Source organism: Vulpes lagopus, chromosome 3, assembly GCF_018345385.1.
Source record: "Vulpes lagopus strain Blue_001 chromosome 3, ASM1834538v1, whole genome shotgun sequence".
NCBI classification, from domain to species: Eukaryota; Metazoa; Chordata; class Mammalia; order Carnivora; family Canidae; genus Vulpes; species Vulpes lagopus.
The window spans coordinates 113,954,453-113,982,366 of NC_054826.1; the positions used below are offsets into that span (position 1 = coordinate 113,954,453).

A 27,914-nucleotide genomic window follows, 5' to 3' on the forward strand; every position below is an offset into this window, starting at 1 on the left:
TGCACTTCCAAATGGAGGCCATAAAAATGAGGATGGATGAATCAGAGGAGTGAATCAGTGATACTGAAGATAAAATTATGGAAAATAATGAAGTTAAAAAGAAGAGGGAAAGAAAGGTGATGAACCATGATGGTAGAGTTAGAGAACTCAGCAACTTATTAAAACATAGTAACATTCATATCATGGGAGTCCCAGAAGATGATTAGAGAGAAAAAGGGGCAGATGGTTTATTCAAATAAATTAGAGCTGAAAATTTCCCTAAGCTGGGGAAGGACACAGGCATTAAAATCCAAGAAGCACAGAAAACTCCCATTCAATTCAAAAAGTTGACCATTGCCAAGGCACTTCACAGTCAGATTCACAAAATATAAAGATGCAGAAAGAGTCCTGAAAGCAGCAAGGGGAAAGGGATTCTTAACCTACAAAGGAAGACAGATCAGTTCGCAGCAGATCTGACCACCAAAACATGGCAGGCCAAAAGAAGTGGAAGGAAATATTCACTGTGCTGAATGGGAAAAATATGCAGCCAGCAATTCTCTATCCAACAAAGCTGTCATTCATAATAGAAGGTGAGATAAAGAGTATCCCAGACAAACAAAAACTAAAGGAGTTTGTGACCCCTAAGCCAACCCTGCAAGAGATTTTGAGGAGGACTCTGCATGGAGAAAAAAAGACCAAAAGCAACAAAGACTAGAAAGAATCAGAAGACATCACCAGAAACCCAACTCTGCAAGTAACACAGTGGAACTAAGTTGATATCTTTTAATAATCACTCTGAATATAAATGGACTAAATGTTCTCATCAAAAGACATAGGGTATCAGAAAGGCTTTAAAAACAAGATCTAGGGGGATCCCTGGTTGGCTCAGCAGTTTAGTGCCTGCCTTCAGCCCAGGGCTGATTCTGGAGTCCCAGGATTGAGTCTGCATTGGGCTCCCTGTGTGGAGCCTGCTTCTCCCTCTCCCTGTCTCTGCCTCTCTGTGTGTGTGTGTCTCTCATGAATAAATAATAAAATCTTAAAAACAAAAAAACAAAAAAACAAGTTTTGGTGTTTTTTCCCATCTGTATGCTGCCTATAAGAGATTCATTTTAGACCTAAGGACCTGCAGATTGAAAGTGAAGGAATAGAGAACTATTTATCATGCTAATGTATGCTAAAAGAAAGCCAGAATAGCCATACTTTTATCAGACAAACTAGATTTTTAAAAAAGATTTTATTTATTAGAGAGAGAGAACACAAGCAAGGAGGAGAGGCAGAGAGAGAAGCAGACTCCCCACTGAGCAGAGAGCCCAATGCAGGGCTTGATCCAAGGACCCTGGGATCATGACCTGAGCTGAAGGCAGCTGCTTAACTAAGACATCCAGGCACCCTAGCAAACTAGATTTTAAAGAAAGACTGTAATAAGAGATAAATAAGGGCATTATATCATAATTGAGGGGTCTATCTCACAGGATGATTTAACAAATGTGAATATTTGTGTCCCCAACTTGGGAGAACCCAGATATATAAGTCAAATAATATCAAACATAAAAACACTCATTGATAATAATACAGTAATAGCATGGGACTTTAAACACCCCAATTACAGCAATGGACGACAGATCATCAAAGCAGAAAACCAAAAAGGAAACAAAGGCTTTGAATTACACACTGGACCAAATGGACTTAACACATATATTAAGAACATCTCATCCTAAAGCAGCAGAATACACATTCTTTTTGAGGGCACATGGGACACTCTCCAGAATAGATCACATACTATGTCACAAATCAGCCCTCAACAAATACAAAAAGACTGAGATCATACTATGTATATTTTCAGAGCATAATGCTTTGAAACTTGAAATCAACCACAAGAAAAAATTTGGAAAGACCACAAGTACATGAAGGTTAAAGAACATCGTACTAAAGAATGAATGGATTAACTAGGAAATTAAAGAAGAACTAAAAAAAGACATGGAAGCAATAAGATGAAAACATGATAATCCAAAATCTTTGGGATGCAGCAAAGGCAATCCTAAGAGGGAAGCATCTTACAACACAGGCACACCTCAAGAAGCAAGAAAAGTCTCAAATACACAACCTAACCTTACAACTAAAAGAGCTAGAAAGGTAATAGTAAATAAGGCTAAAACCAGCAAGAAAAGGGAAATAATAAAGATTAGAGCAGAAATAAGTGATATAGAAACAAACAAAAAACCCCAATAGAATGGATTAATAAAACTAAGCTGGTTTTTCAAATGAATTAATAAAATTGATAGGTCCCTAGCCAGGCTTATCAAAAAGAAAAGAGAAAGGACCCAAATAGATAAAACCACAAATAAAAGAGAAGAGATCACAACCAACACCACAGAAATACAAACAATTATATGAGAATACTATGAAAAATTATATGCTAACAAACTGGACAACCCGAAAGAAATGTACAAATTCCTACAAACCTACAAACTATCAAAACTGAAACAGGAAGAAATAGAAAATTTGAATGGATCCGTAACCAGCAAAGAAACTGAATCAATAATAAAAAATCTCAACAACCATAAGTCTAGGGCCAGATGGCTTTCCTGGGAGAATTCTACCAGACACTTAAAGAAGAGTTAGTAAATGTTCTCCTCAAACTGTTCCAAAAGAAAAAAGAAATGGAAAGAAAACATTTGAACTCATTCTACAAAGCCAGCATTCCAAAACCAGACAAATACCTCACTCAAAAGGAGAATTACAGGCCAGTATCCCTGATGAACATGGATGCAAAAATTATCAATAAAATACTAGCAAATCAAATTCTACAGTACATTAAAATAACTATTCACCACGACCAAGTGGCATTTATTCCTGAGTTGCAGGGTGGTTCAATAATCACAAATCAATCAACATGATACACCACGTTAATAAAACAAAGAATAGAAGCCATATAATCTTGGTAGATGCAGAAAAAGCATTTGATCAAATACAGAATCTTTTCCTGATAAAAACCCTTAACAAAGTAGGGATAGATGGAATAGACCTCAGCATCATACAGGCCATAACTGAAATACCCACAAGCTAATATCATCCTCAATGAAGGAAAATGGACAACCCTTCCCCTATGGTCAAGAACAAGACAAGGATGTCTATTCTCACCATTACTACTTAACATAATACTGGAAGTCTTAGCCTCAGAAATCAGACAACAAAAAGATATAAAAGGCATCCAAATTAGCAAGGACTAAGTCAAACTTTCACTATTTGCAGATGACATGATACAATAAGTAGAAAACATGAAAGACTCCACCAAAAAATTACTAGAACTCATACATGAATTCAGCAAAGTTGCAGGATATAAAATCAACGTCCAGAAAATTGGCATTTCTATATACCAATAATGCAGGGGAAGAAAAATAAATCAAGGAATCAATCCCATTTACAATTTTTTAAATTTTATTTATTTATTCATGAGAGACAGAGAGAGAGAGATAGGCAGAGACACAGGCAGAGGGAGAAGCAGGCTCCATGCAGGGAGTGGGACGTGGAACTCGATCCTGGAGATCCAGGATCATGCCCTGAGCTGAAGGTGGCGCTAAACTGCTGAGCCACCGGGGTGCTCCCCATTTACAACTGTACCAAAAATAAGATACCTAGGAATAAACCTAACTGAAAGCAGGGGGATCTGTATTCTGAAAATTCTAGGACACTTATGAAAGAAATTGAAGAGGACACACAGAAATGGAAACAGCATTCCATGCTCATGGATTAGAAGAACATTGTTAAAATGTCTATTTTATCCAAGCAATCTACATACTTAATGCATTCCCTATCAAAATACCAACAGCATTTGTCACAGAGCTAGAACAAACAATCCTAAAATTTGTATAAACCCATGAAACACTGTACATAGACAAAGTAACCTGAAAAAGAAAAAAAAAAACTGGAGACATCATGATTCCAGATTAGAAGCTATACTAGAAAGCTGTAGTCATCAAGACAGTATGGTACTGGCACAAAAACAGACACATAGATCAATGGAACAGAATAGAGAGCCCAGAAAGGGACCCTCAAACCTATGGTTAACCAATCTTTGGCAAAGCAGGAACGAATTTCCAAAATGGATGAAAACCTCAATACGAGACAGGAAACCATCAAAATCCTAGAAAAGAACACAAGCAGAAACCTCTTTGACTTGGCCATAACAACTTATTAGACATGTCACCAGGAAGGGAAACAAAAGAAAAAAATGAACTATTGGGACTTCATCAAGATAAAAAGTTTCTGTACAACAAAGGAAACAATCAACAAAACTAAAAGCTAGCCTACAGAATGGGAGAAGATAATGGCAAATGGCATATCTGATAAAGGGTTAGTATCCAAAGTCTATAAAGAACTTACCAAACTCAACATCCCAAAAACAAATAATCCAGTTAAGAAATGGGCAGAAGACATGAACAGACACTTTTCCAAAGAAGCATTCAGTTGGGTAACAGACACATGAAAAGATGCTCAACATCACTTGTCATCAGGGAAATACAAATCAAAACCACAAGGAGATACCACACATCTGTCAGAATGGCCAAAATTAACAACACAGGACAGGTGTTGGTGAGAATGTGGAGAAAGGGGAATCTTCTTGCACTGTTGGTGGGAATGCAAACTGGTACAACCACTCTGGAGGACAGTATGGAGATTCCTCAAAAAATTAAAAATAGAACTACCCTATGATCCAGCAATTGCACTACTAAGTATTTACCCAAAGGATCAAAAATACAGATTCAACGGGTTACAAGTACCCTGATGTTTATAGCAGCATTATCTACAATAGCCAAACTATGGAAAGAGCCCAAGTGTCCATCAACTGATGGATAGATAAAGAAGAAGTGATATAGAAAAATAAAAATAATATTACTCAGACATCAAAAACTGAAATCTTGCCATTGGCCATGAGGTTGGTGGCACTAGTGTGTATTTGTATTATGCTAAGTGAAGTAAGTCAGTCAGAGAAAGGCAAATAACATACGATCTCACTTAATTTAAGACAGAAACCAGATGGATATAAGGGAATGGGGAAGGCAAAGGGAAAAGGGGGGAAAAGAAAAAAAGGAGAGAGGCAAACAAGCCATTTAAGTGACTTTTAATGATACAGAACAAACAGGTTTGATGGAGGGAGGTGGGTGGGAGATGCGCTAGAGGGTGATAGGGATTAAGGAGGGCACTTGTTGCAATGAGCACTGAGTATTGTATGGAAGTGATGAATCACTGTATTCTACTCCAGAAACCAATGTTGCACTGTATGTTAACTAAGTAAAATTTAAGTAAAATAAATGAATTTTTAAAAATCAGCCCATATAAATGAATACTTTATGATTCCATTTATATAAAGTTCTTTTAAAAAGGCAAAAGTATTCTATTAGTAACAACAAACAATTTAGTAATTGCTAATAGCTTGGGAATTGACTGCTAGCAGGCACAAGGGACTTTTTGGGGTGATAAGAATGCTCTAGATCTTGATTGTGATAGTGGTCACATAAGTGTACACATGGGTCAAATGTCACTGACCTATATACATGTAACATAGGTATGCTTCTTGTATGTAACTTGTGCCTCAATTTAAAAACTGTATTCTAAGAAAAAAGAAAAAAGCTGTCAATACCTGAAAATAAATCTCACACAAAATATGAGAGAAATATAAAGAGAAAACTTAAATCTCCACAAAATGGTAAAGAAGATATACATAAATGGAAGGATAGAAAGACTTACTGTCATAAATATGTTAATTCTCCCCAAATTTGATCTATAGACTTAGGGACACTCATTAAAATACTAATAAACATTTCCCATGGAATTTGACAAGTTGATTCTAAAACGTACATGAGAGAATAGAGAGCTGATAGTAGTTAAAACATTTCTAAAGAAGTTGAGGAAGGAGAGGCTTGCTCTAGTAGATATTAAGACTTAGGAGAATGTTTTCCTGGATGAGGCTCTATGTTATCAGTACAGGGATAAAATAAATGACCAACTAAATAGAAGAAACTGCCAAAACTTAGCTATGTATGAATATATCAAACTTTTATTTCGGACCAAACTGACATGACAGATGACTTTTATCTCACTGAGGTTTAATGTTTGTTTTTTTTTCTTAGTTAAAAATGACCCAAGAAAAAAACTAACAGCTAGTGCTAGAATGAAAAAGTTGAAACAAGTAAAGTTTCTTGTCCAGCAAATAACTCTACAAATTATTGGACTTTCCCATCGGAATGATCACAGACCCAGAAAGGTCCTGTATGTGAGCTCTGTGAGAACCAGGGTCTTGTCTTTTCTGCCCATTGCTGTAGACTTGTGGCATCAAGTAGCCACTCGATAAATAATGAATGAATAAATTATTCAGAAAAGTCAAGGATTTGCTATTGCTTGCAAAAATGATTAGAAAGAAATGCATTAAAATTTTAAAATGATCTCTTCTTGGTGTATTACTATGTTGTTTGGGTTTGGTTTTTGTTTTTGGCTTTTTCTGGTAGGTAAGCTTTTGTGACTTTAAATGAAATACCATGAAAGACTATCTCTCTTATAGTCACAGAAAAGCCACTAAAATACATATCCATCATTCTAAAAAGAAATGGACTGATTTTTATCTGTTCCTTCCAGTGTTATAGCTGATTGATGGCATCATATGCACAACAGATGGAGTTCCTAATAAAGCCATGGTTCTCAACCTTGGCTGTACTTTTGAATCACCAGAGGAACTGATCCACATCATTAGGAAGGTTGATCTCATCAGGCGGAACTTTAGTATCCATCATATTTTGAAGCTTCCAAGGTATTTCTAATGTGAAACCAAAACCAGGTCAGTAGAGCTTTATAGAGAAGAGTCTGCCAAAAAGAAAGTCTATAGCAAACACCAGCCAAAGTGGGCCCAAGGGAGAGGTCATTACTGGATAATCACAGAAACTTAGACTAGAATCCTTTGGACACAAGCCCTCCCAGCAGACCCCTCTCCACACAAGACTCAAGACAAAAAAGAATTCTGAAAAGTAGACTCTGATACAAATTGCATCTGACTTTTGTGAGGTCCCTTCTCTTCTCTGAGCTGCATTTTTCCCATCATTAAAACGATGGGCCGACCCCTACATTATAAATTTGCACTCTCAGACATACCCATGCTTAAATCCATGTCCTGCACATACTACTTGCTTGACATTGGATAAGTCAATCTTTCTCACTTCCTTATCGATTATAGCACCTTATCAATAATAGTGCTGGGTCAGCATGACTGTGCAACTTTCTGCGTATCCCATTGGCCACTGGCCCCTATAAAGTTGCTAAGCCTCTTATTCTCGGGGTCCAAGTCCCTGCTCCGCTGTGTCAGGTATACTTGGACCCAGGCTGGAGCTTGTAAATAAACCCTCGTGTGTTTGCATCAGTGTTGGCTCCTTGGCGGTTTCTCGGATTGGCGATCTTGGGCACAACAGTGCCAACCTAACTCATGCAGTAATTACAAGGGTTAAACCAAGAAGTATTTATAAATTGCAGAAGGCAATGCTCATCACACAGAAATCACTGTGAAAATGGCCATTCCTTCCACTTACCAAATAGCAACTGAAGAAACAGAAGGGCTGGGTGGGCTTGACTCGGACAGCAATATTTCCTTGTTCTCCTGGAGGCAGGATGTTGCCCTCATCATCCACGACCTGGCAGGGAGATCATAGGGCCATGTCTGGATATCTACACAGCCAGACCACTCCACCAGCTGAGCCTGCTGTTGCTAACCTCGGACATGCACTTTGTTCTCCTCTTTAAACTGAGCCTCAACAGCAGTTGGGGCAGGCTGCCTACCTGTACATCATAAGGTGGGAATGCTTTCCCCATGGATCCAGCCTTGATTTTCATGCCTTTTAGATTGGCACAGATTAAAACCTGGAGAGAAAGCAGATCCAGTAAGGTGGAGACTATCCCCGTAGCCTCCTTCATGGTGCCTGCCTTTTCTCTTACTCTGCCTTCTACCTCTCCATCCCTCTCTCCTCTCCTATCCTCTCTTGCTGTCTTCTTCCTTCTTTCCATAGTCAACAAACATTTATTGAATACCCTACTGGACACTGACACATAAAGAACCTAATGTGCTGCTAAGCCAAAAGACTTAGTTGACCACCAAATTTCTGCTGCCCAGATGGCTGTGGGGAATACTGTGTAAGATCTTGTGCTCTGACCAGAGACAGATACAGGCTGTTCTGGTGGAGATAAGCAGTACCCGTGGCCATAAGAGTTGGTTTGCTGGCTATGGTGTCTTAGTGAAATCACTTTATCTTTAAACCAAAAAGGAGAAAAGCTGATGGGATTTTGTTATCAGGTTTTCCCAGGGGGCAGGGTAGTCCCTGACAGGTGTCACAGCAGGGAAGGCAAGAAGCTCTGTGGGCCGGCCATCTCTACCAAGTGGCTGAGAGCTCAGGTGGAGGTGACCTGTGGCAGGGACCCGAGACCCAGTAGCACTCACTGTTTCAGACTGGCCATAGCCTTCATGCAGCTCCAGGCCCACCTGGCTCTTCCATTTCTCTCTCACATCAGGATTCAGTGCCTCTCCTCCTGTCACACAGTGTCTCAGGCTCTGAAATTGGTACCTTTCTCCATTGGAAGACAAGGTCACCTGGTCAGGATCTCTCCATCGCCCACCTCACCCTCCAGCACTGTTGCTCAGGTCTAAACATCTAAAGCCACTGGAGGCTAAAGTCCAGGTTCTATAATCTGTTCCAAGTGCCCTGTCCTCTGGCTTTGCAGGCATATTCCTCATGGGCAGATAAATTTTTTTAAAAAATCAATCCTATCTGATTTTGAAATAAAATCATAATATCACAGAGTAGGTTTTGGCATAACGTAGTGAATTCCAGGTAAATTGGCCAAAATAACTTGGTTGAAAACAAACTCCGAATCAATGGGTTAGGACAGCTACCTGTTTAAAAAAGATAAATCGAGGGCAGCCCTGGTGACTCAGCGGTTTAGCGCTGCCTTCAGTCCAGGGTGTGATCCTGAAGATCGAGTCCCACGTCAGGCTCCCTGCATGGAGCCTGCTTCTCCCTCTGCCTGTGTCTCTGCCTCTCTCCCTCTCTCTCTGTGTCTCTCATGAATAAACAAAATCTTAAAAAAAAGATAAATTGATTACAAATTAAAATGTAAAAGTAGCCCTCTAGAAATCTGACAATTCTGATGAATAGGCCAAATATTCCTACAGATATTAAATATGTTGTAAAACTACTCCTCTATGCAACAAATTACCCAAAATGTGAAAAATGGGTGGTTGAAAATACATTTCAACAATTTTTTTCCCTTTGGATAAACTTGGTTTGACTATTAATTAGTGTTACCTAATGCCTTTCAGCCAAATTGTTTTTGAGCAAATTATTCAAAGTCTGCTTGCTGTTAAAATCATGAGTTCATTTTTGTGAGGCATCTGCAAAGGATATAGATTTATATGTGTATGGTTGAATATGTGTGAGGTATACACAACAGATCAATGAATGAGATAAATTCTTATACTAGAGAAGAATTCACCAGGAGAATCATGTAAGAACTCTCTCTTAGGTGCTTCATGGACAGATACATGGAATGAGAGGAGAGAATAGAATAGAATAGAATAGACAAAGATCAGAGTCAGGAAGTTACTGAAGGGTCACAGGTCTCCAAACACTCCAGCAACTAGACTTGTCCTGCTAGCAGATGTTGCTTTGGATTCACCCTGGATGGGAGCCATGCACACACAGTGTCTTGTTGTCTTCTGTGGGATGCCCAATGGCATTCACTCAGCATGGCTGAATGGAGTTAGTCTTCAGCTGAAGGATGGAATATCTATTGTGGTAGGCTTGCTAGTCCCACCAGGCCTAAGGCTCTGACCACAAATCCCATTACAAAGGTGGCCAACAATTTCTCCAACCTCACAGAAGTAGCCGACATACTGCTGAGAGAATGGCCTATGGGTAGACAGTCTACTTCAAGTGCTAAATTTCGGACTATCTTAAATCTATCCAATTCCATCTGAATGGAAATTCCTGGGCAGGGGGTTGTGGTGCAGTTTATTTTTGTGAGGCATCTGCAAAGGATATAGATGTATATGTGTATGGTTGAATGTGTGTGTGTGTGTGTGTGTGTGTGTGTGTGAGAGAGAGAGAGAGAGAGAGAGAGAGAGAGAGAGAGAGAGGGAGAAACACAGATATATCTATATTCTAAATATGTATTCTATACATAATCACAGACGTGTGTGTATACACAGAGAGAGAGAGAGAGACTGAGACAGAGTTGATATGAGAGGGTGTCAATGTGTATATATACTGCTGTATATTTACATATTAGGTCCCCAAATCACCAACAGATGAGCTGTACCTGGTCAGATCCTCTTGTACCAGCAGCCGGAAGATGGTAGGAACACAACAGAAGGTGGTAATCGGGAAACTGGAGAGAGTCTAAACAAAAACAAAGGGTAGAAGATCTTCTTAGAGGTACTGGGGTGGGAATTTGTGAAGATGGAGCAGTGAACTGGGTCTTCATATTCTCATTAACAGAGAGAAGGTAAAAACTGTGTGTGGCATCCAGCCTCCAAGATGGCCCTGAATGATGTCATTTCCTGATATTTGCATTCTTGTGGGATCCATTCCCATATTGAACCAAGTTTGGTCTGTGTGACCAATAGCATACCTCAGAGGTGACAGATGCCACTTTCAAGATTATATAAAGGTTATATAAAGGTTATATAAAGACTAGAGCTTCTGTCTTCTGTTTTGTCCCTCTCTCTCCCTATTTTGAGTCACTTGCTCTGGGGAAAAGAGGCCACCATGATGTGAATATACTTGAATGTATATAGCAAAAAACTGAAACCCTTGGCCAATAGTCCGTGAGAAACTAAAGTCTTTTAAAAATCACATGAGTGGGTTTTTAAAATATTCTGTAGTCCCAGTCAAGCCTTAAGATAATTGTGATCCTGACAGGCATCTTTCTTTTTATTATTATGGCAAAACACACACCACACAGGGGTACCTGGGTGGTTCAGTGGTTGAGCATCAACTTTGGCTCAGGTGGTGATTTCAGCAATCTGGGATCAAGTCCTGCATCAGGCTCCCCGCAGGAAGCCCACTTCTCCCTCTACCTATGTCTCTGCCTCTCTGTGTCTCTCATGAGTAAATAAATAAAATCCTACAAAAAAATACACACCACATAAAATTTACATTTTAACCATTTAAAAATGTACAGTCTAATGGTATTAAATACATTTACATTGTTGTGATCATTGAATGGTTACCATCACCACTATCCATCTCCAGAACTTTAAAAAATCTTCCCAAAATGAAACTCTGTGCTCATTACATGCTGACACCCCATTTCCTCTTTCCCTCAGCTCCTGACCATTCTACTGTCTGTCTCTATTATTTTAACCAGTCTAGATACATCATATAGATGAACTATATAGTATCTGCCCTTTTGGGGCTGTTTTGGTTCACTTAATGTAATGTCTTCAAGATTCATCCATGGTATAGCATGTGCCATTTCTTCTTTTTAAAGGCTGAATAACATTCCATTGTATGTGTGTATCATATTTTGTTTATTTGATTATCTGCCCATGGGGCTTGCATTGCTTCCATGCCTTTGGGCCATTAGGCATAATGCTGCTCTGAACATGGACATACCGGGCTGAAAACTCATGATTCAGAACTAGCTGTTAGGCTTCTCCCAGACTCCTGACCACCAGAAACTGAGACTAAAAATGTTTGTTTTAAGCTGCTAAGTTTGGGCTAACTCACTACAGTAGATAACTAACACTATGTAAGTAAGGGCTATGGGCAGTAAAGGGACAAGGCACACATTGGGTGATCAAGCCCATAGTGAATAATGATGATGGTGAGCTTGACCGTGGCAATAATAATCAATATGTGCCGGGCCCTATGCCTAGTATAGTTTCATTCTCCATAGAACATAGAATTATCCCTTTCTTCTTACAGATGATGATGAGAAAATTGAGGCTCAGGGAAATTCAGTGACTTCCCCAAGGACACACAGCTAGCAAATGGAAGATGCAGGATCAGAAACCAGGTCTGACTGATAGTACAGCCTATGCTATTAGCCACCAGGTGACAGCTTACCTCCATGCAAAGGGCACAGGCAGATGGTGCCTCAGATGTTTTAAGGAATGGCAATTAGAATGTGGAGGGCAGAAGAAAGGTGCCCCATGTCTTCACTGGGCTCAATAATTATGAGAAAATCCTGGGAGGTTGGGCAGGAGTCACCAGGACTCCAGTGTTGGATAAAACACACTAAGCCCCAGGGATGGTAGAACATGGAATTGAGAAGTAGACTGATTTTTCCCAAAGTGTTGGAAAATAATTAGGGTTTTAACAGGAGCATAAAGAAGGTGATGGAGGGAGAGCCACCTAATGCAGATAAAATAGAATATGCAAATTTTTAGAGACATGAAATGGTCTTATGACTAGGGATCTAGTTAGAGGATAGGCAATAATTGAAGATAGGCAAATGAGCAGAAATCAGATATGGAAGGAGGCCACCAAAGAAGCCTTATTGTCACTTATTCATGCCTTTTCTCCTGCAAATTCAAAACCTATATTCCACTCATTTACATGCAACTCATAAGTCATGTTTTTGTTCCTTACATTCAGAATAACCTTGACATCAACTCGGGGCAGCTCATGTACAAAAATACAAGATCCATTAGACCAGGCAGAGAAGAGGCTCCAAGCTGCCTTTACCCAGCCAGGGTCAGACGTGTTCCAGAAGATGTCCGATTTGGTCAAATCCACCCACTGCCTGCCAAAAATTAAAGAAAGTCAGAACTCTCAGCAATGATTCTACCTTTAAAAAGGATTATATTATCCATGTAGCCTTATGTGGAGCCTTGCCCACAGTGGATACTCACTATTATAGTTATCAAATCTGTACAAGAACCATAAAGTCAATCTTTGTCTCAACAAGCTTTTATTGAATATATTCTATGTATTTATTCCCTAGGTGAAGGATAGAGAATTAAAAAGACAGATCCTGTGTCTTCAAGAGCTCACTGTCTAGTGGAGTGATATATAAGGGAACACATAATCTCAGTACAATGTGATGAGGGCATTTTCTTGAACATTTACTCAGGACGTGGCATTAGCGTGTAGGAAAGAATGATTAGTTTTGCTTTGAGTGATGATAGGTCCCTCCGGGAGGCCCCTGTAGAGCAAGCTTTCATACAGTTAGACACAGAGACTTATGCAATTACAGAGAATGGGCACCTAACCCAGATATAGGATGGAGATGGAATCTGAAAAATGTTTCCCCAGAGAGGTGAGACCTGAGTGAGACCCAAATGATGCATAGGAGCTACACAGGGGAGGCAGAGAAGGAAGCACAATCCAGAAGGGAAAGCGGTGCCTGCGAACAAAGAAAAGTGATCATGTTCAGCACTTGATTCTGGAATACATGGTCTCCTGGTCCTCAACCTACTCAGTGGCTGCTCCTTATTTATTTATTTATTTATTTATTTATTTGTTTATTTATTTTTAATAATAAATTTATTTTCTATTGGTGTTCAATTTGCCAACATACAGAATAACACCCAGTGCTCATCCTGTCAAGTGCCCCGCTCAGTGCCCACCAACTAGTCATCCCCACCCCCTGCCCTCCTCCCCTTCCACCACCCCTAGTTCGTTTCCCAGAGTTAGGAGTCTTCCATGTTCTGTCTCCCTTTCTGATATTTCCTACTCATTTCTTCTCCCTTCCCCTCTATTCCCTTTCACTATTATTTATATTCCCCAAATTAATGAGACCACATAATGTTTGTCCTTCTCCGATTGACTTATTTCACTCAGCATAATACCCTCCAGTTCCAGCCACGTCGAAGCAAATGGTGGGTATTTGTCATTTCTAATGGCTGAGTAATATTCCATTGTATACATATACCACATCTTCTTTATCCATTCATCTTTCAATGGACACCGAGGCTCCTTCCACAGTTTGGCTATTGTGGACATTGCTGCTAGAAGCATTGGGGTGCAGGCGTCCCGGCGTTTCATTGCATCTGTATCTTTGGGGTAAATCCCCAGCAGTGCAATTGCTGGGTCGTAGGGCAGATCTTTTTTACCTCTTTGAGGAACCTCCACACAGTTTTCCAGAGTGGCTGCACCATTTCACATTCCCACCAACAGTGTAAGAGGGTTCCCTTTTCTCCGCATCCTCTCCAACATTTGTTGTTTCCTGCCTTGTTAATTTTCCCCATTCTCACTGGTGTGAGGTGGTATCTCATTGTAGTTTTGATTTGTATTTCCCTGATGGCAAGTGATCCTTCTTAGTCTCCTCTGAGTTTTCCTTGCTTATTCCTTCATTGTGGAAAGGCCTCAGACATTTGGTGCTCATTCACTGACAATGAAGTGACATTCTCAGTGTTCATTACTCTTTGCTGATCTCATCCAATCTCAAGGCAGTAAGTACCACTTTCTTGATAATTCCAGCATGAATCTTCCCTACTAACTCTACACATGTATCCTCAGTGTCTCCATCCTTAACTCAGGATATGGAGATGTCTACTAAGCATCTCAAACTTAGAATTCTGAAAATGGACTGCTCACGTTCCTCCCACCAGACAGCTCATCCTAGTCTTCCCACTGTCAGTTAATGCTTCTGGTTGCTAGGCCATAAAACTTGGCATCATCCCTGACTCATCTCTGTCACTTCATGTCAAACCTGTCAAGTAATCTTATTAGGCTTATGTTCAAAATACATTCAGAATCTTAGTTCTTCTCACTCCCTCTGGAAAGCCTCTACTTTTGCCTCTTTATGCACTGGTCTCTGAAGTGGACCTCTGCTTCACCCCTTGTCCCTCTTATGGTTTATTCTCAACCCAAACTCCTGAGAGATCCTTTAAAAAAACAAATCAGATCCACATCACTCTTCTGCTCAGAATACTCCAATGTTCCTCAGAAAATTAAACATAGAATCACTATATCATTCAGCAATTCCACTTCTAGGTATAAACCCCAAGGAATTAAAGGCAGAGTTTTGAATAGATGCTATGTACCCATGTTAAAAGCAGCACTAGTCACAACAGCCAAAAAGTTGGGAAGCAACCTGTGTCCATCCATGGGTGACTGGATAAGCAACATTGGGATGTTATATATATCAGAATATTATTGAGCCTTAATAAGGAAGGAAATTCTGACACATGCTACAACATGGATGAAACTTGGGATGTTATGCCAAATGCAATGAGTCAGACATGAAAGGAAAAATACTGTATGATTACTTACAGGCAGTTTCCAGAGAAGTCAAATTCATAGAGATAGAAAGTATAATGGTGGTTGTCGGAGCAGAGGGGAGAGGGAATAGGGAGTTATTGTGTAACATGTCTTGTGTAATGTTAATTCAGATTTGCAGAATGGAGAAGTTCCAGAGATAGATGGTGGGGATGATTGCACAACAATGTGAATGTCCTTAATGACATTGAAGTCTATACTTAAAAAATGGTTAAAATGGTAAATTTTATGTTAAGTATCTTTACCACAATTCAAAAATGAAAACAAAATCCTCTGATGGCTTCTCACTTTGCTCAAAGTTAAAGCAAGCCAAAAGCCTTCAGATTCTACCCAATTTGCCACTGTTAGCTCTCTTGTCACTATGCCTCTTACTCATATTCCTCCAGCTCACTCCCTACTTTCTGTTCCCTGGACCCAGCAAATGAACTTTCCCTGGTACCTTCCACTGGCCACAAAACCCAGTCCATAGCTAGCCTGGGAGTGCTCGACCATCTTGGGAGCTCCAGTAGTGCCACTTGTAAAGTAGATAGCCATAGGGTTTTGACTCTTGGTCCTCACACAGTTGTGCTCTGTCGATGCCTCACTGTAAAATATAAAAATCTTAGGTAATATTATAAGCAGTAAAAATTAGTCCTAACAACAGTAATATTTATAACAACAATATTGACCACCATTTTAATAAATGTTACATGAGGGGCACCTGGGTGGCTCAGTCGGTTAAGCATCTGCCTTCTGCTCAGGTCATGATCCTGGAATCCAGGGATGGAGCCCCCTGTCAGGCTCCCTGCTCAGTGGGGAGTATGCTTCTCCTTCTGCTTATCATCCTGCTCCTACTCTTTCTCATACTCTCTCTCTCAAATAGATAAATAAAATCCTTAAAAATACATACTTTTATACTGTGCTGGAAGCTCCAGCTTGCATACCTGAGTCCTACAATGACCTCCTGGGGTAGGTACTATCATTAGAACCCTTTGTAAATAAGGAAATGGAGGTTCAAAAATGATGCTGTGACTCACTTAAACACAATGCTTATCACAAAACAGATGTTCCTTACATCTTTGGTGTATGAATGAAATGTAGGTAAATGCTTGCCTAGTATACACTAAGCACTCAATGCATGGTAGCTATTATTATATTATTAATTGATCACCTACTATGTCCTAAATGCATCATATGGGTTATCTTGTTTACTCTGGTGAATAGCTCTGAAACCACTACCACCACTGCAGAAGCAAATGACACCCAGAAAGGCTAATGACGATTCTAGTACTGCCTAAGTAAGTGACTTTGAAGGATCTTAAGGTGGTCACCAGGATTTGGTCTTAGCCCATGTGGCCTCCACAGTGAGTGCTCCTTTCTGGTTCGCTTTCTTCCTGTATAATCAGCACTGTATTCCGTCTCCTAGTACTTAAAGGAGAAAAGCCTTGGCCTTATCTTTATCCTGTTCTCTAGAGAGCCCCAACTTACCGAAGGAGTTCCCTGAAGTTCATCCAGCCTGGCCGACTGCTGTTGGACACCAGTAGCTTGGACTGGAGGGAGGGACAGTCAGCACTAATGGCATCCACCCGCGGAGCCAGAGAGTCACTAGTGATAATGGACTTGGCTCTGGATGCCTGCAGCCGATATTTGAGGTCCTTCTCCGTCAGCTGAGAGACACCCGGAATCATAACAGCCCCTGGTACCACACAGAGAGGGCATATTGATTGGGCAGCTGGGGAAGACCCCTGCGAAGAGGTCCAGACCAGATAGCCCCAAGAGATAGGAACAGGAAGGGACTAGTAAGGTTTGGAATGCTTGAACTGGGAAAGGTAACAATAATGATAATAATGAAATCCAGAATATGTTTATGGAGCACTTACATGTTCTAAGAACTATATATGCATTATTTCATTTAATTCTCACAACCCTGGAGAGTAGGTGCTATTATGCATTTTGCAGATTAAACAACAATAACTAAGACTCAGACCCTTATACCTTAATTAAATGGAATAACTTGCCCAAGATCACGTGGCTAACACGTTATAGAGCTGGGATAGTGAATCCAGGAGGTAGTAAACCTAGGAGTCCATGATCTTGAACGTTATATTATACTGCCTTAGAGATAACCTAGCTCAATGATTTTCCATACCTGCAAACAAAAAGCTACAACAAACCCTAGTGTTGAGGGTGGATCTCTTGGGGTGGGTGGTGGGAGGGCAGGTTTAGTAGGTGGGAGCTCCAGGACTCATGTAAGTTCAACCAAAGCCATTCTGAAGGTAGCTGAGTATGTCTCTTCCCAAGGGTAAGGGATGAGGAAGCAGAAAGCAGGGACAAATTTTAATCAGACACCTCAAAAGACACCTGAGTATCTCAGAACAGGTTGTAAACACTCCACTGAAGCCAGTACTCTCATTTCACAGATGGGGTGGGGGAGAGCTCCTAAAGGAACTGGTTATCCTGCCATGGACATTGAGTATGGACAGTAGACAGAAGAAGGAGTCAATCCCAAATGCTATGGGAGCCACACCAGAGTTCCCGTTATACTTTGCTTTATCTCCTGAACTTTTATTGAATTTAAACCCTAGCCTGAACACTTTTGGAGCTGAACAGTGTTTCCTCAGTTCATCTCTCTGTTTTAGCGATTCCCAGAATAAGTCTGTCCCACCTTGAGTTGTGTGTGGTGTGCTTTGGGGGCCCAGTCAGAGAGTGGACAGCTGGGCTGTCAGCAAGAGAAATGAGTCCAACACCACAGGCTGGAAGAGAGGTGATCAGTGCACATCAGGAAAACATGGGAATGTGAGAATGTGAGGGCATCCACCTTGGATATCCTCTAAGATGTTGGAGAGGATGTTGGGCTTGACATAGTCATGTGTGATGTCGTCTTGAGTTATTTTATTTGGACATCAAAGAAATGGATGAATTTGCATGATTGGAGAAACTGGAGACATTTAGGTAACAGGGAAAATAATTAAAATCATACCCCAAAAGGAAGTTTTGATCTATCAAAGTACGCAACACAGCGCATGGCACATAGTAGGTCCTTAAGAAAAGTCCAAGGGCTCCCTTATCTTGGCCTTCGTTTAACTAAGCCTTATATGTCATGGCTGAATATGGAGAACTCCTCAAACCTGTGTGCCTGTTTCTTTTCCTCTAGCTGTAGCATTAGAATGGTGTTCATTTCTATATATTGTGCAAAAATATATAAAAATAAAATGAAAGTTCCTGCCTCCTTTTTTTTTGACAATCCATTCAAAAAATGGTTGACTCAACTTGTTCATATAGCAACCTAATTGTTTGGTATGAGTTTATATCCCTCTATTTTGCAAACATTATTTGTAAAAGCATCTGTATTTCAGGCAGATTGTTCTATGGATAGGATTGGGAGGGGGGCGGCAACATTCTAAGTGATGGAAAGTTTCCAGAGGATAGAGGAATCAGCTCTCCATTAAAAGTAGTTCTCTTGCTTTTGTAAAATCAGCAAAAAACAAAAAGAAAAACAAAAAACCCTCCAGCCCTTTCAATAAGACAGGATCAGCAGAGGCCCTCTGAGTTCTATGGACTGTGTCCTTTTGCCTCCTCTGCTCCTCTGCTGGAAGAATCATCCCAGGAAGATCAATGGTCCACTGCTTTGGCCATTCATAACAGCAGGAGGAGGAACCCTCAGGGGCTTATCTTATTGCTTTGATTATTTTGTCCTCCTCTTCTTCCCCTTGGAAGCTGATAGATGCTGTGGTGGTGAGAGCCATAAAGTCTAAGAGTGAAACTAATGTGGATTGATTATGAAGGTCTCTTATCTGTAATTGCATTACTCTCCACACACTAGCACCTCCCAAGCTACAACCAGCCAAAGATATGTTTGGTTTGTCCCACTCAGAATTTTTTAAAAGTTTATTTAGTTCTCAACATTAAAAGATAAGAAGCTTTTTTTTTTCTCATAAAAATCCAGAGTTTTCTATTACAAAGTCTAAAGTGCTGGAAACATTGGCCCTCCTTCACACATGGAAACATCTGATTGGAGGGAGAAGCACTTGTCCCTGGGTGATGAGGCATGTGAGGTCCAGTTTAGTAAAGCCCCCAGGGCTTCTAATTGCCTCACACTGACCCACTTTCATCAATTACATTACTATCTGACCCCTGGGCTCAGTCAAGTGCATGATTGTGGAGCAAAGGGGAAGTAAACAAAACCCCACATAGGGTTCACTTTGCTGCATCTCCCAAAACATGTGGATTCTGCAAAGTTCTGGCAGGTGTGTCCACCCCAACTGGTAGCCTCAGCCCTGCTCACTGACCTGTCCGTATACATGCCACACTGACCAGCCACCACTCTGGGAGCCGTGGGAGCACCAGCATCATCCTGTCCCCAGGCTGAAGGCCACACATGCCTTGGAGCACATTAGCTGCCTTCCTGGATTGCTTCCCCAGCTCCTCAAAGCTCCATTTGATCTCTGCTCCCATGCCATTGACCCACCAGAATGCAGGGATCTGGGGCCGGTGCCCAGCCTAGACAGTAGCATAGGCAGAAAAGAAATAGAAAACATTTGTTGAGGAATTTTGTTTGCTTGATTTTTTAAATTTAATTTAATTTTTTATAGTGTTATAGTCACAGGGTTCAAATTCAAAACAATGAAAAGATGCATTGAGAAGGCTTACTCCCATCTTGTGCCCATCTACCCTGTTCCCCATTTCACCTGCTTCAATGTGTAACAAATATTACTAGTTTCTTGCATATCTGTTCAGTGTTTCTTTAGGGAAATGTTAAGTATATTCTGTTTTCCGTACCATCTTTTTAATGCAATAGGTAGCATATGATTCACACTGTTCTGTGTCTTCTTCTTTTTTTTAAGATATAATTCTCATACCATAAAATTCACTATTCTGGAGTGCACAATTCAATGGTTTTTGGTATATTCATGAAACGGTGTAATCATTGCCACTATCTAATTCCAGAACATTTTCATTATCCTAAAAAGAAATACGGTACAGATTAGCAGGCACTCCCTAATCCCCCTTTTTCCCCAGCCCTTGGCAACCACTAATCTACATTTTCTCTATGGATTTGGCTATTCTGGATATTTCATATGAATGGGATCATACAATATGTACCAGCACTACAAGTTGGAAAGACAATTCTTTCCCCCTTGAATTTATTAGCAACTTTGTTTAAAATCAACTGACCATAGATTTATGGGTTTATTTCTGGACTCTCAATTCTATCCTATTCATCCATATCTATCTTTCTACCAGCGCCACACTATCTTTCTTTTTTTCACACAGTTTATTACTGTCACTTAGTAGTAGGTTTTTTTTTTTTTTTTTTTTTTTTTTTTTTTTTTAGTAGTAGGTTTTGAAATAGGGAAGTGTTGAGTCCTGTTCTGTTTCTTTATCAAGACTGTTGTGGTAGGATGCCTGGGTGGCTCAGTGGTTGAGTATCTGCCTTTGGCTCAGGTTGTGATCCTGGGGTCCTGGGATGGAGGCGGGGAGCCTGCTTCTCTCTCTCTGCCTATGTCTCTGCCTCTCTCTGTGTCTCTCATGAATTAAAAAAAATCTTAAAAAAAGAGAGACTGTTTTGGCTATTATGGGTCCCTTGCCTTTCTACATAAATTTTTGGACAAGATCATCTATTTCTGCAAAGAAGTCTACTGGGATTTTAATAAAGATTATATTGAGTGTCTAGATCAATTTGGGATGTGTTATCATTGTTTTGCAACTTTATAATTTCTGCTTTGATGGCAATCAAGTTTAAAAAATGTACAGTTCAACTTTATCAAAGGCAGACTTCAGCATACAAAATGTTGAGACTAATATTTTCTGGTGGTTCTTGTTTCTGAAAGTTGAAATTCATCAGATATGTTTTAAACTTTTCCCAAAATTGTTATGAGGGATATGTTATTTTTGCATAATGAGGCAATATCTCAGGGGCATTCTGAGATTCACTCAAATCTTTAATGAGTGCTTAATAAACACTCCCTGAGCTATTCCAGCCTTTGGTTAGTTTCCAGTTTTAAGAAGTAGATTCTGGCAATTTTTCCAAGGTTTTTTTTTTTAATTCTTGTTGTTTTTATAGAGGATAAAATTTTAGAAAGCCCTTACTCCACCATTTTTGCAGATGTAAACCTGTTTGTATTTATCATTATGAGAAACTCTCTAAGAATGATCTCAGTGTGGAAAAAGAGCTCAGACTTTGTAGACAGGAATGGGGTGTCTCAGCTCCATCTCCTATATGCTTCTTATTTTATTCTCACAACAACTCTAGGTTGTGAGCAGATGGTATGGCTTCCAATTTATAGATGAGAAAACTGAGATCCAAAGAGCTTAGGGCATTTGTCCAAGGTCACATTTCAAGTGGATGAACCATTTCTTTTTTTTCTTTTTTAAGATTTTATTTATTCATTCATGAGAGACACACACAGAGAGAGAGGCACAGACATAGGCAAAGGGAGAAGCTGTCCTCCAGGGGCACCCATATTGCGGCAGAATTTCAGTGTTTATGACTGAGATAATATGCCATTGCATGTAAATGCCATATTTTCTCTATCTATTCATCCATCAGTGAATACTCAGGTTGCTCCCCTGACCTTGGCTATTATGAGTAATGGCCCAACAAGCACAGGAGTGCGGACTGCTCTTCGGGATGGTGGTTTTCTTTCCTTTGCATGTATAGCCAGAAGTGGGATAGCGGGATCATACGGTAGTTCTATTTTTATTTTTTTAAGATTTCATTTATTTATTCATGAGAGACACAGAGAGGCAGAGGGAGAAACAGGCCCCATGCAGGGAGCCCGATGTGGGACTCGATCCCTGTACTCCAGGATCACGCCCTGAGCCAAAGGCAGACGCTCAACCGCTGAGCCACCCAGGTGTCCCAGGGATGCACCATTTCTAGCTGACTGCAAAGCTGCCTTCATACTTCACTATATTCACTAACAGCATACTTTTATTGAGTCTACTATTGGTATTAGTTTCCTCACCATTTTTCTTTACACAAGCTCTTCTTAAAATTAACATAAGTAAATTGCTTTGAGATAAAGTTTATACTCTCCTACTATAAAATAAAAAGCATCTTTAGCATAAATAAAAAGTGACTATAAAATACAGTGAGAGACACAACAGACAGCTAAGGAAGAGAAAATTAAAGAAGGAAGTACATGCTCAGACACACACAAAGAAATCAAGATAATCTTAATTTAATCCTACATATCTGCTGTGATCTATGAAAAGCTTTGAGCCTCAGCCATGCTCTCTCCTTATTTAAAAGGAAGTAAGTTCAGGAAGCATCCAACTCTTTATTTTGGCTCAGGTCGTGATCTCAGTGTCATGAGATCGAGCCCCCCTGGACTCCACACAGAGTGTGGAGCCTGTGTAAGATTCTCTCTCCCTCTCCCTCTGCTCCTCCACCTCCACACTCTCTCTCAAAAGAGAGAGAGAGAAAGAGAGAGAGAGAGAAAGTAAGTAGGGGGAAGAACACAATAGTGAGAGAAATACTAACAACAGAAAAGAATCAAAACCAAACTTTCTCTTTCACTTGATCAGAATGATGGGAAGAGAATCAAAGTGGGCACAACTGTCTCAACTATGTGATTTGTGTTCAAGAATATGAGAAGCATCAGGGATTGGGCTAAGTGTCTAAAGCTCATGAAACTTGGTCATAATTCTTTTTCCCTTAAGGCTTAAATGCTAACAGTTTAAGTTTTAGGACTTGCAAAATTACCAGGTCAAATGTCCACCTGTGTTATAGCCTTGAGTCACATTGGGGTAATTGAGAGCAGCCTCTGAGGCCCAAGACAGACACTAGGACACAGCAGGCCTCACCTTTTCCAGCTGACTCCACATGTCCAGCACATCATGAGCAAAGTTGAAGTACTCAGGCACTGGCTGCCTCCCCAGGCTGATGGCTTCCCAGGTGGCCACAAGCTTCTGAGGGTCTGGTAGAGGTGCTTGTTGCCCACGAGGCCCACAGAATCCCCGGGCATTCCTCAGCACCCAGAGTACCCGTCCTCTTAGCCATGGCATCATGTTATTGTGTAGCCTGTCACCAAAGGGAAGAGAAATAACACAATCCTGAATTCTGGGCTTTGTGGAGAAATCTGTGGCAGCCATGATGGTGACTATAGTACACACTGATTTGTAAACACAGTCTTGGGCATTAGGCTTAATTCTATCATGTGATTTTAGTCATTCCATCTCCCTAAGCCTGAGATCCATCCCTTCAACTGCTCACTCCCTGTGGATCTCTGTGGGTCTGAGGTCAGTAACTCAAGAGCCAACTTCTCAAGTCTTCCCAATAATATAATGTAAGCCACACCCATAATGTACAATTTTTCTAGTAGCTTCATTAAAAAAAAAAAGGTGAAATGAATTATAATAATATTTTACTTAACTAGTATGAAAGGTGAAATAAAATGGGGTCATGCATGTCAAAGGGTTTTAAAATGAGCCTGGAGGGGGCGCCTGGGTGGCTCAGTCAGTTAAACACCTGCCTTCAGCTCAAGTCATGATCCCAGGACCCTGAGATCCAGTCTCACGTTGGGTTCCCCACTTATTGGGGAGTCTGTTTCTCTCTCTTCCTCTCCCTCTGCCCCTAACCCTGTTCATGCTATTTCAACCTCTCTCTCTCAAATAAATAAAATCTAAAAATATAAATTCAAAATGAACCTGGAGGCCATCCATGAAGGTGGTGGGCCTTATGCACGTCCTCACTGGTAGAACCATGAGCTTTTAAACTGAGCCAAACCACAAATATTCCAAGGATTCAGCCTGAGTACCTGCAACTTTCTACAGTATGATTTCAGCTCAGGTCATGATCTTAGGGTCGTGAGATCGAGCCCTGCCTTGAGCCCTGCCTTTGGCCCCACAGTGGCCCTGCAGTGGCTCTGTGCTGAACATAGAGCCTCCTAAAGATTCTCCCTCTCTTTCTCCCACTGCCCACCTCCCTTCTCTCTTAAAAAAGAAAAACTTACCAAAAAAACTTGGTTTTTGTTCCCTGGAGTAGGGGTGGTGGGGGTGGGTGGTGGTGGCATTATTTGGATTGCTGCCCAAATCTGTGTTTTCTGAATCACAATTCTGAGACCTCAAATAAACGTTTCCTTTTTATTTCAGCTTTGCCTTTCTTCTCGGTTAGCACTGGCTAACTCCTATAATCTCAACATATAATCAAGGTAAAAAGAAATTACCTAAGAGATATTTTACATTCTTTTTATTTTTTATCTTTTTGGTTCTAAGTCCCCACAATCCAACATGTATTTTACCCTTATAAGCATACCTCAGTTTGGACTAGCCACATTTCAAAGGCTCAACAGGTGGCTAGTGGCTACCATATTGGACAGGGCAGTTTCAATGTCTTGCTATTCAAAGTCTGGTCTATGGTACAGCAAGCAGCATTAGCATCACTCGGGAGCTTGTGTTGACTGCAGAACCTCAAACCCTGCCCTAGACCTGTGGAATTAGACCTTGCACTTCCACAGGAGCCCAAGAGAAGCAGTCTACAGGCTGCATCCATAGATGCAAGTTCTTTCTACCAAATTCCTCTTGGTCATAATAATAACAACAGAATATGGTAATGTAACTGCCAGAGATTAAAGACTTTGAACTTCCCCCGGATTCTTTTATTAAATCCTAACCCCCGTTGTGATTATAGCAGGAGGTGGGGGCCTTTGGGAGGTGATCAGATCCTGAGACCTCAGAGAGCTCCCTTGCCCCTTCTGCCTGGTGAGGACAAAGCAAAAAGACAGGCATCTGTGAACCAGAAGCGGGTTCTCACCAAACACAGAATCTGCCTGCTGCAATTTGACCTTGGACTTTGCAATCTCTGGAACTGTGAGATATAAATGTTGTTTAAACCACAGCTGCCCAAACGGACTAAGACAATAACCAACAATAAGAATGTATCACAATAACAAGATAAACAATAATAATTGCCAGTCACAGAAGGCTTAATACTGTGTACCAAGCATTTGGAAGGTACCTTGCAGATGTTATTTCCTTTAATCCTTATGACAACTCTATGATATAAATGCTATTGTTTCCATTTTACAGATACACAAAAAGTCAGGTTTGAAGAGGACAAATGACTTAAGGGCTCACCTACCAGAAAGGCCTAGGCCCCAGCCTCTGTTGTAGCTCCCAGCCCTGTGGCCTCAGACTCCCCTTCTCTGACCCTCTCCCTACTCCCCCCTCCCTTCCACTCTGCCCCAAGCTTTTTCCTCTGCCTCCCTCCCTTGGATTCCTCTACCCCTTGACAGCTGATAATTAGAATCCCCTGGCATCCCTTCCAAACCCAGGCCATTTTAGGCATGCCCCTTCTTGGTTGAAGTAGCAAGGGCCTCAGAGGCAGCTGACACCTGTCCTTGAAAGATTTCTATCTTACCTTGTTCTTGAACCCAAGAAATGTGAAAGGGCTCCAACGTTGTTTCAACTAAACACAGGGCTTAAACCTTTAGGTACCTCCAGGACACTGGAAAAGGCAATTTGCTGATTCAGCCTCCCACAGGGAGCTTTGGCCCAAAATGCAACTAAGAGAGAGCAGAGCCCAAAGCCAGCAGCGGACACAGCGGTTTCAACTGGCCAGCTCATTTTGAGCCAGTGAGAGTGGCCCTCTCACAGCTCCCAGTGGCTCTGGATGTCTTCCCAGAAAATTCAGGTCACCACCTCATCTAAAAAGAAAACAGGAACTTCATTATGTTTTAGCAGATAGGATACAATAGTAACAATAATATTAGTTAACCATGTTCCTTTTCTGCACCAAACCCTCCAATGCATAGAGATCTAAAATAGATTAGAAGTTAGTTGCCTGGAGCTGGGTATGTAAACAAGGAATGGCTGCATACAGGCACAACGGATCTCTTTGAGGGGATAGAAATGTTTTAAATCTGGACTGTGATCATGGCTGCACAAATCTGTAAATGCATTACTACTACTACTGTTGCTACTAATAATAATGGCATACTCGAATGAATTTGTGGTATGTAAAATTAAAACTAAATACAGCTTTTTTTTTGAGAGGCGAGGTAAGCCTGCTATGGCTCCCTGCATGGCTCAGAATCCAAGCCAAAGCTCCAAGAGCAATCTGCAAGGCCCCACATGATTTCCTGGCTCTCTACTCCTACCCCTTGCTAGCTCTGCTCCAGCCACACTGGTCCACCTGCTGTTTGTTCTCTCTGCCACTTGGCAAGCTGAATCCCTGAGAACAATAGCTTTTTAAAAAAGATCCTGTTTCGCAGTATTTGCCAATATCTGCGGTTAAGTGTTCCCATGGTGGCATGGCCAATTTCAAGCAACCAGAGTTTTAACACTGACTTGTTATTATTATTGGTTTTCACCTGATTATGAATGGTCCTTGGTGCCCATGTGTGCTGGCCCCAGTCAGTGCTGCTTCAAGCCTTTGTGCTCCTTGGTTTCTCTGCCAGGAAGTTGCTGCAACATGGTTCACTGCCTTATGTCACCACTCACACACAGGCCCTGCTCACTGTGCCTTGGGCCGCAGCGCTAACCCCAACTAGAATCCTCTCTCATCTGACACTCCCCACCCTCCCTTCTCTACTTGATTTTTCTCCTTAGAGTTCATCACTTTCTAACATTCAATGTATTTTGTAAATATATATATTTTTTTTCCAGTATTATTGTGGTATGATTGACAGATAAAATTCAATACATTTGGGGCACCTGGGTGGCTCGCTCGGTTAAGCATCTGCCTTTGGCTCAGGTCATGATCTCAGGGTCCTGGGATTGAGCCCCTCATTGGACTCCGGGCTCAGAGGGGAGCCTGCTTCTCCCTCTCCCTCTGCCTGCTGCTCCCCCTGCTTATGCTCTCTCTGTCAAATAAATAAAAATAAAATCTTAAAAAAAATCCTATATATTTAAGGTATACAATTTGTATATTACATAAATGGCTACGGCAGTTAATTAATACAACCATCACCTCTCAAACTTGCGGTTCAATATTTTCTATTTATTCACCATGTCACCTGTCACCTCCCTTACGACACATGTACACTAGAAAATAAACTCCACAAGGATAGAGACTTTAGATTTTTCGGTACAGCTGTATCCTCAGGACTTAAAACAGTACCCTGCCATGTAGTAAGAGTTCAGTAAATATTTGTTGAGCCAAGGACGAGTAAATGAGAACTAATATTTAGTGAACATTTTCTATCTGCCAGATGTTGCTATGTGTAGCAAGTAAAAATTAACCGCTGGTGTTTTTGGTAAAAGTTTGTTTTTTTGTTTTTTCCCAGAATCACATCCAAACTGGTATAAGTTCCCAGTATCCAGGATCTACGGGAACTCCAGGCTCATTTACTCTTCAGAGAACCTTCCTTATCCACCCCTGGAACTGGATTCTAGGGATGGAGGAAGTGCTCTGGGTGCCTCTGGGAGTAGGTGCTGACATGCCAGCTACCTGGCTTTGCAGTAGCTAGCATCACATGGGGTGTTGATCCTCCACTGTGTTTTATTCTCCTGTGGCTCAGGCTCATTTTCTGGCCAGGCCAGGGTGGCCTATTTCCGTGGAGGCAGCTCCTCTCCCTCCCTGCCAAGCGTGGCCAGAGAATCATCTCCTTGGCCTTCAAATTCCATTTCCTCAGACCTCTACTGGGTCCTGGGCAATCATTCTCATCTGTAAATCTGCAGCCAGATCCAAAGATACAATCTCTACTCTGAGGGAGGCGGATGGACAGAGGGCCTGCTCTTCAGGCAACC

General features: G+C 41.0%; 1 protein-coding gene across 6 annotated transcripts in view; it reads right to left on the reverse strand.

Moving 5' to 3' along the window:
- Positions 1–25,799, reverse strand: part of ACSM5 (acyl-CoA synthetase medium chain family member 5) — a 32,449-nt gene extending 6,650 nt beyond the window's left edge. For 2 of the 6 annotated variants that reach the window (XM_041749625.1, XM_041749624.1), the window contains exons 1-10: positions 25,585–25,795; positions 23,031–23,247; positions 19,511–19,721; positions 16,710–16,917; positions 15,682–15,825; positions 12,609–12,762; positions 10,333–10,412; positions 8,456–8,579; positions 7,801–7,881; positions 7,554–7,655 (exon numbers count right to left, since the gene is read on the reverse strand). In XM_041749625.1, coding sequence (XP_041605559.1) covers positions 7,554–7,655; positions 7,801–7,881; positions 8,456–8,579; positions 10,333–10,412; positions 12,609–12,762; positions 15,682–15,825; positions 16,710–16,917; positions 19,511–19,721; positions 23,031–23,234 — 1,308 coding nt within the window. In that variant the 5' untranslated portion in view covers positions 23,235–23,247; positions 25,585–25,795. Of the gene's footprint in view, positions 1–7,553; positions 7,656–7,800; positions 7,882–8,455; positions 8,580–10,332; positions 10,413–12,608; positions 12,763–15,681; positions 15,826–16,709; positions 16,918–19,510; positions 19,722–23,030; positions 23,248–25,305; positions 25,364–25,584 lie in introns of those variants that run through there. The other 4 variants (XM_041749622.1, XM_041749620.1, XM_041749623.1 and 1 more) reach the window with 4 other exon arrangements.
- Positions 25,800–27,914: the final 2,115 nt, after the last annotated feature.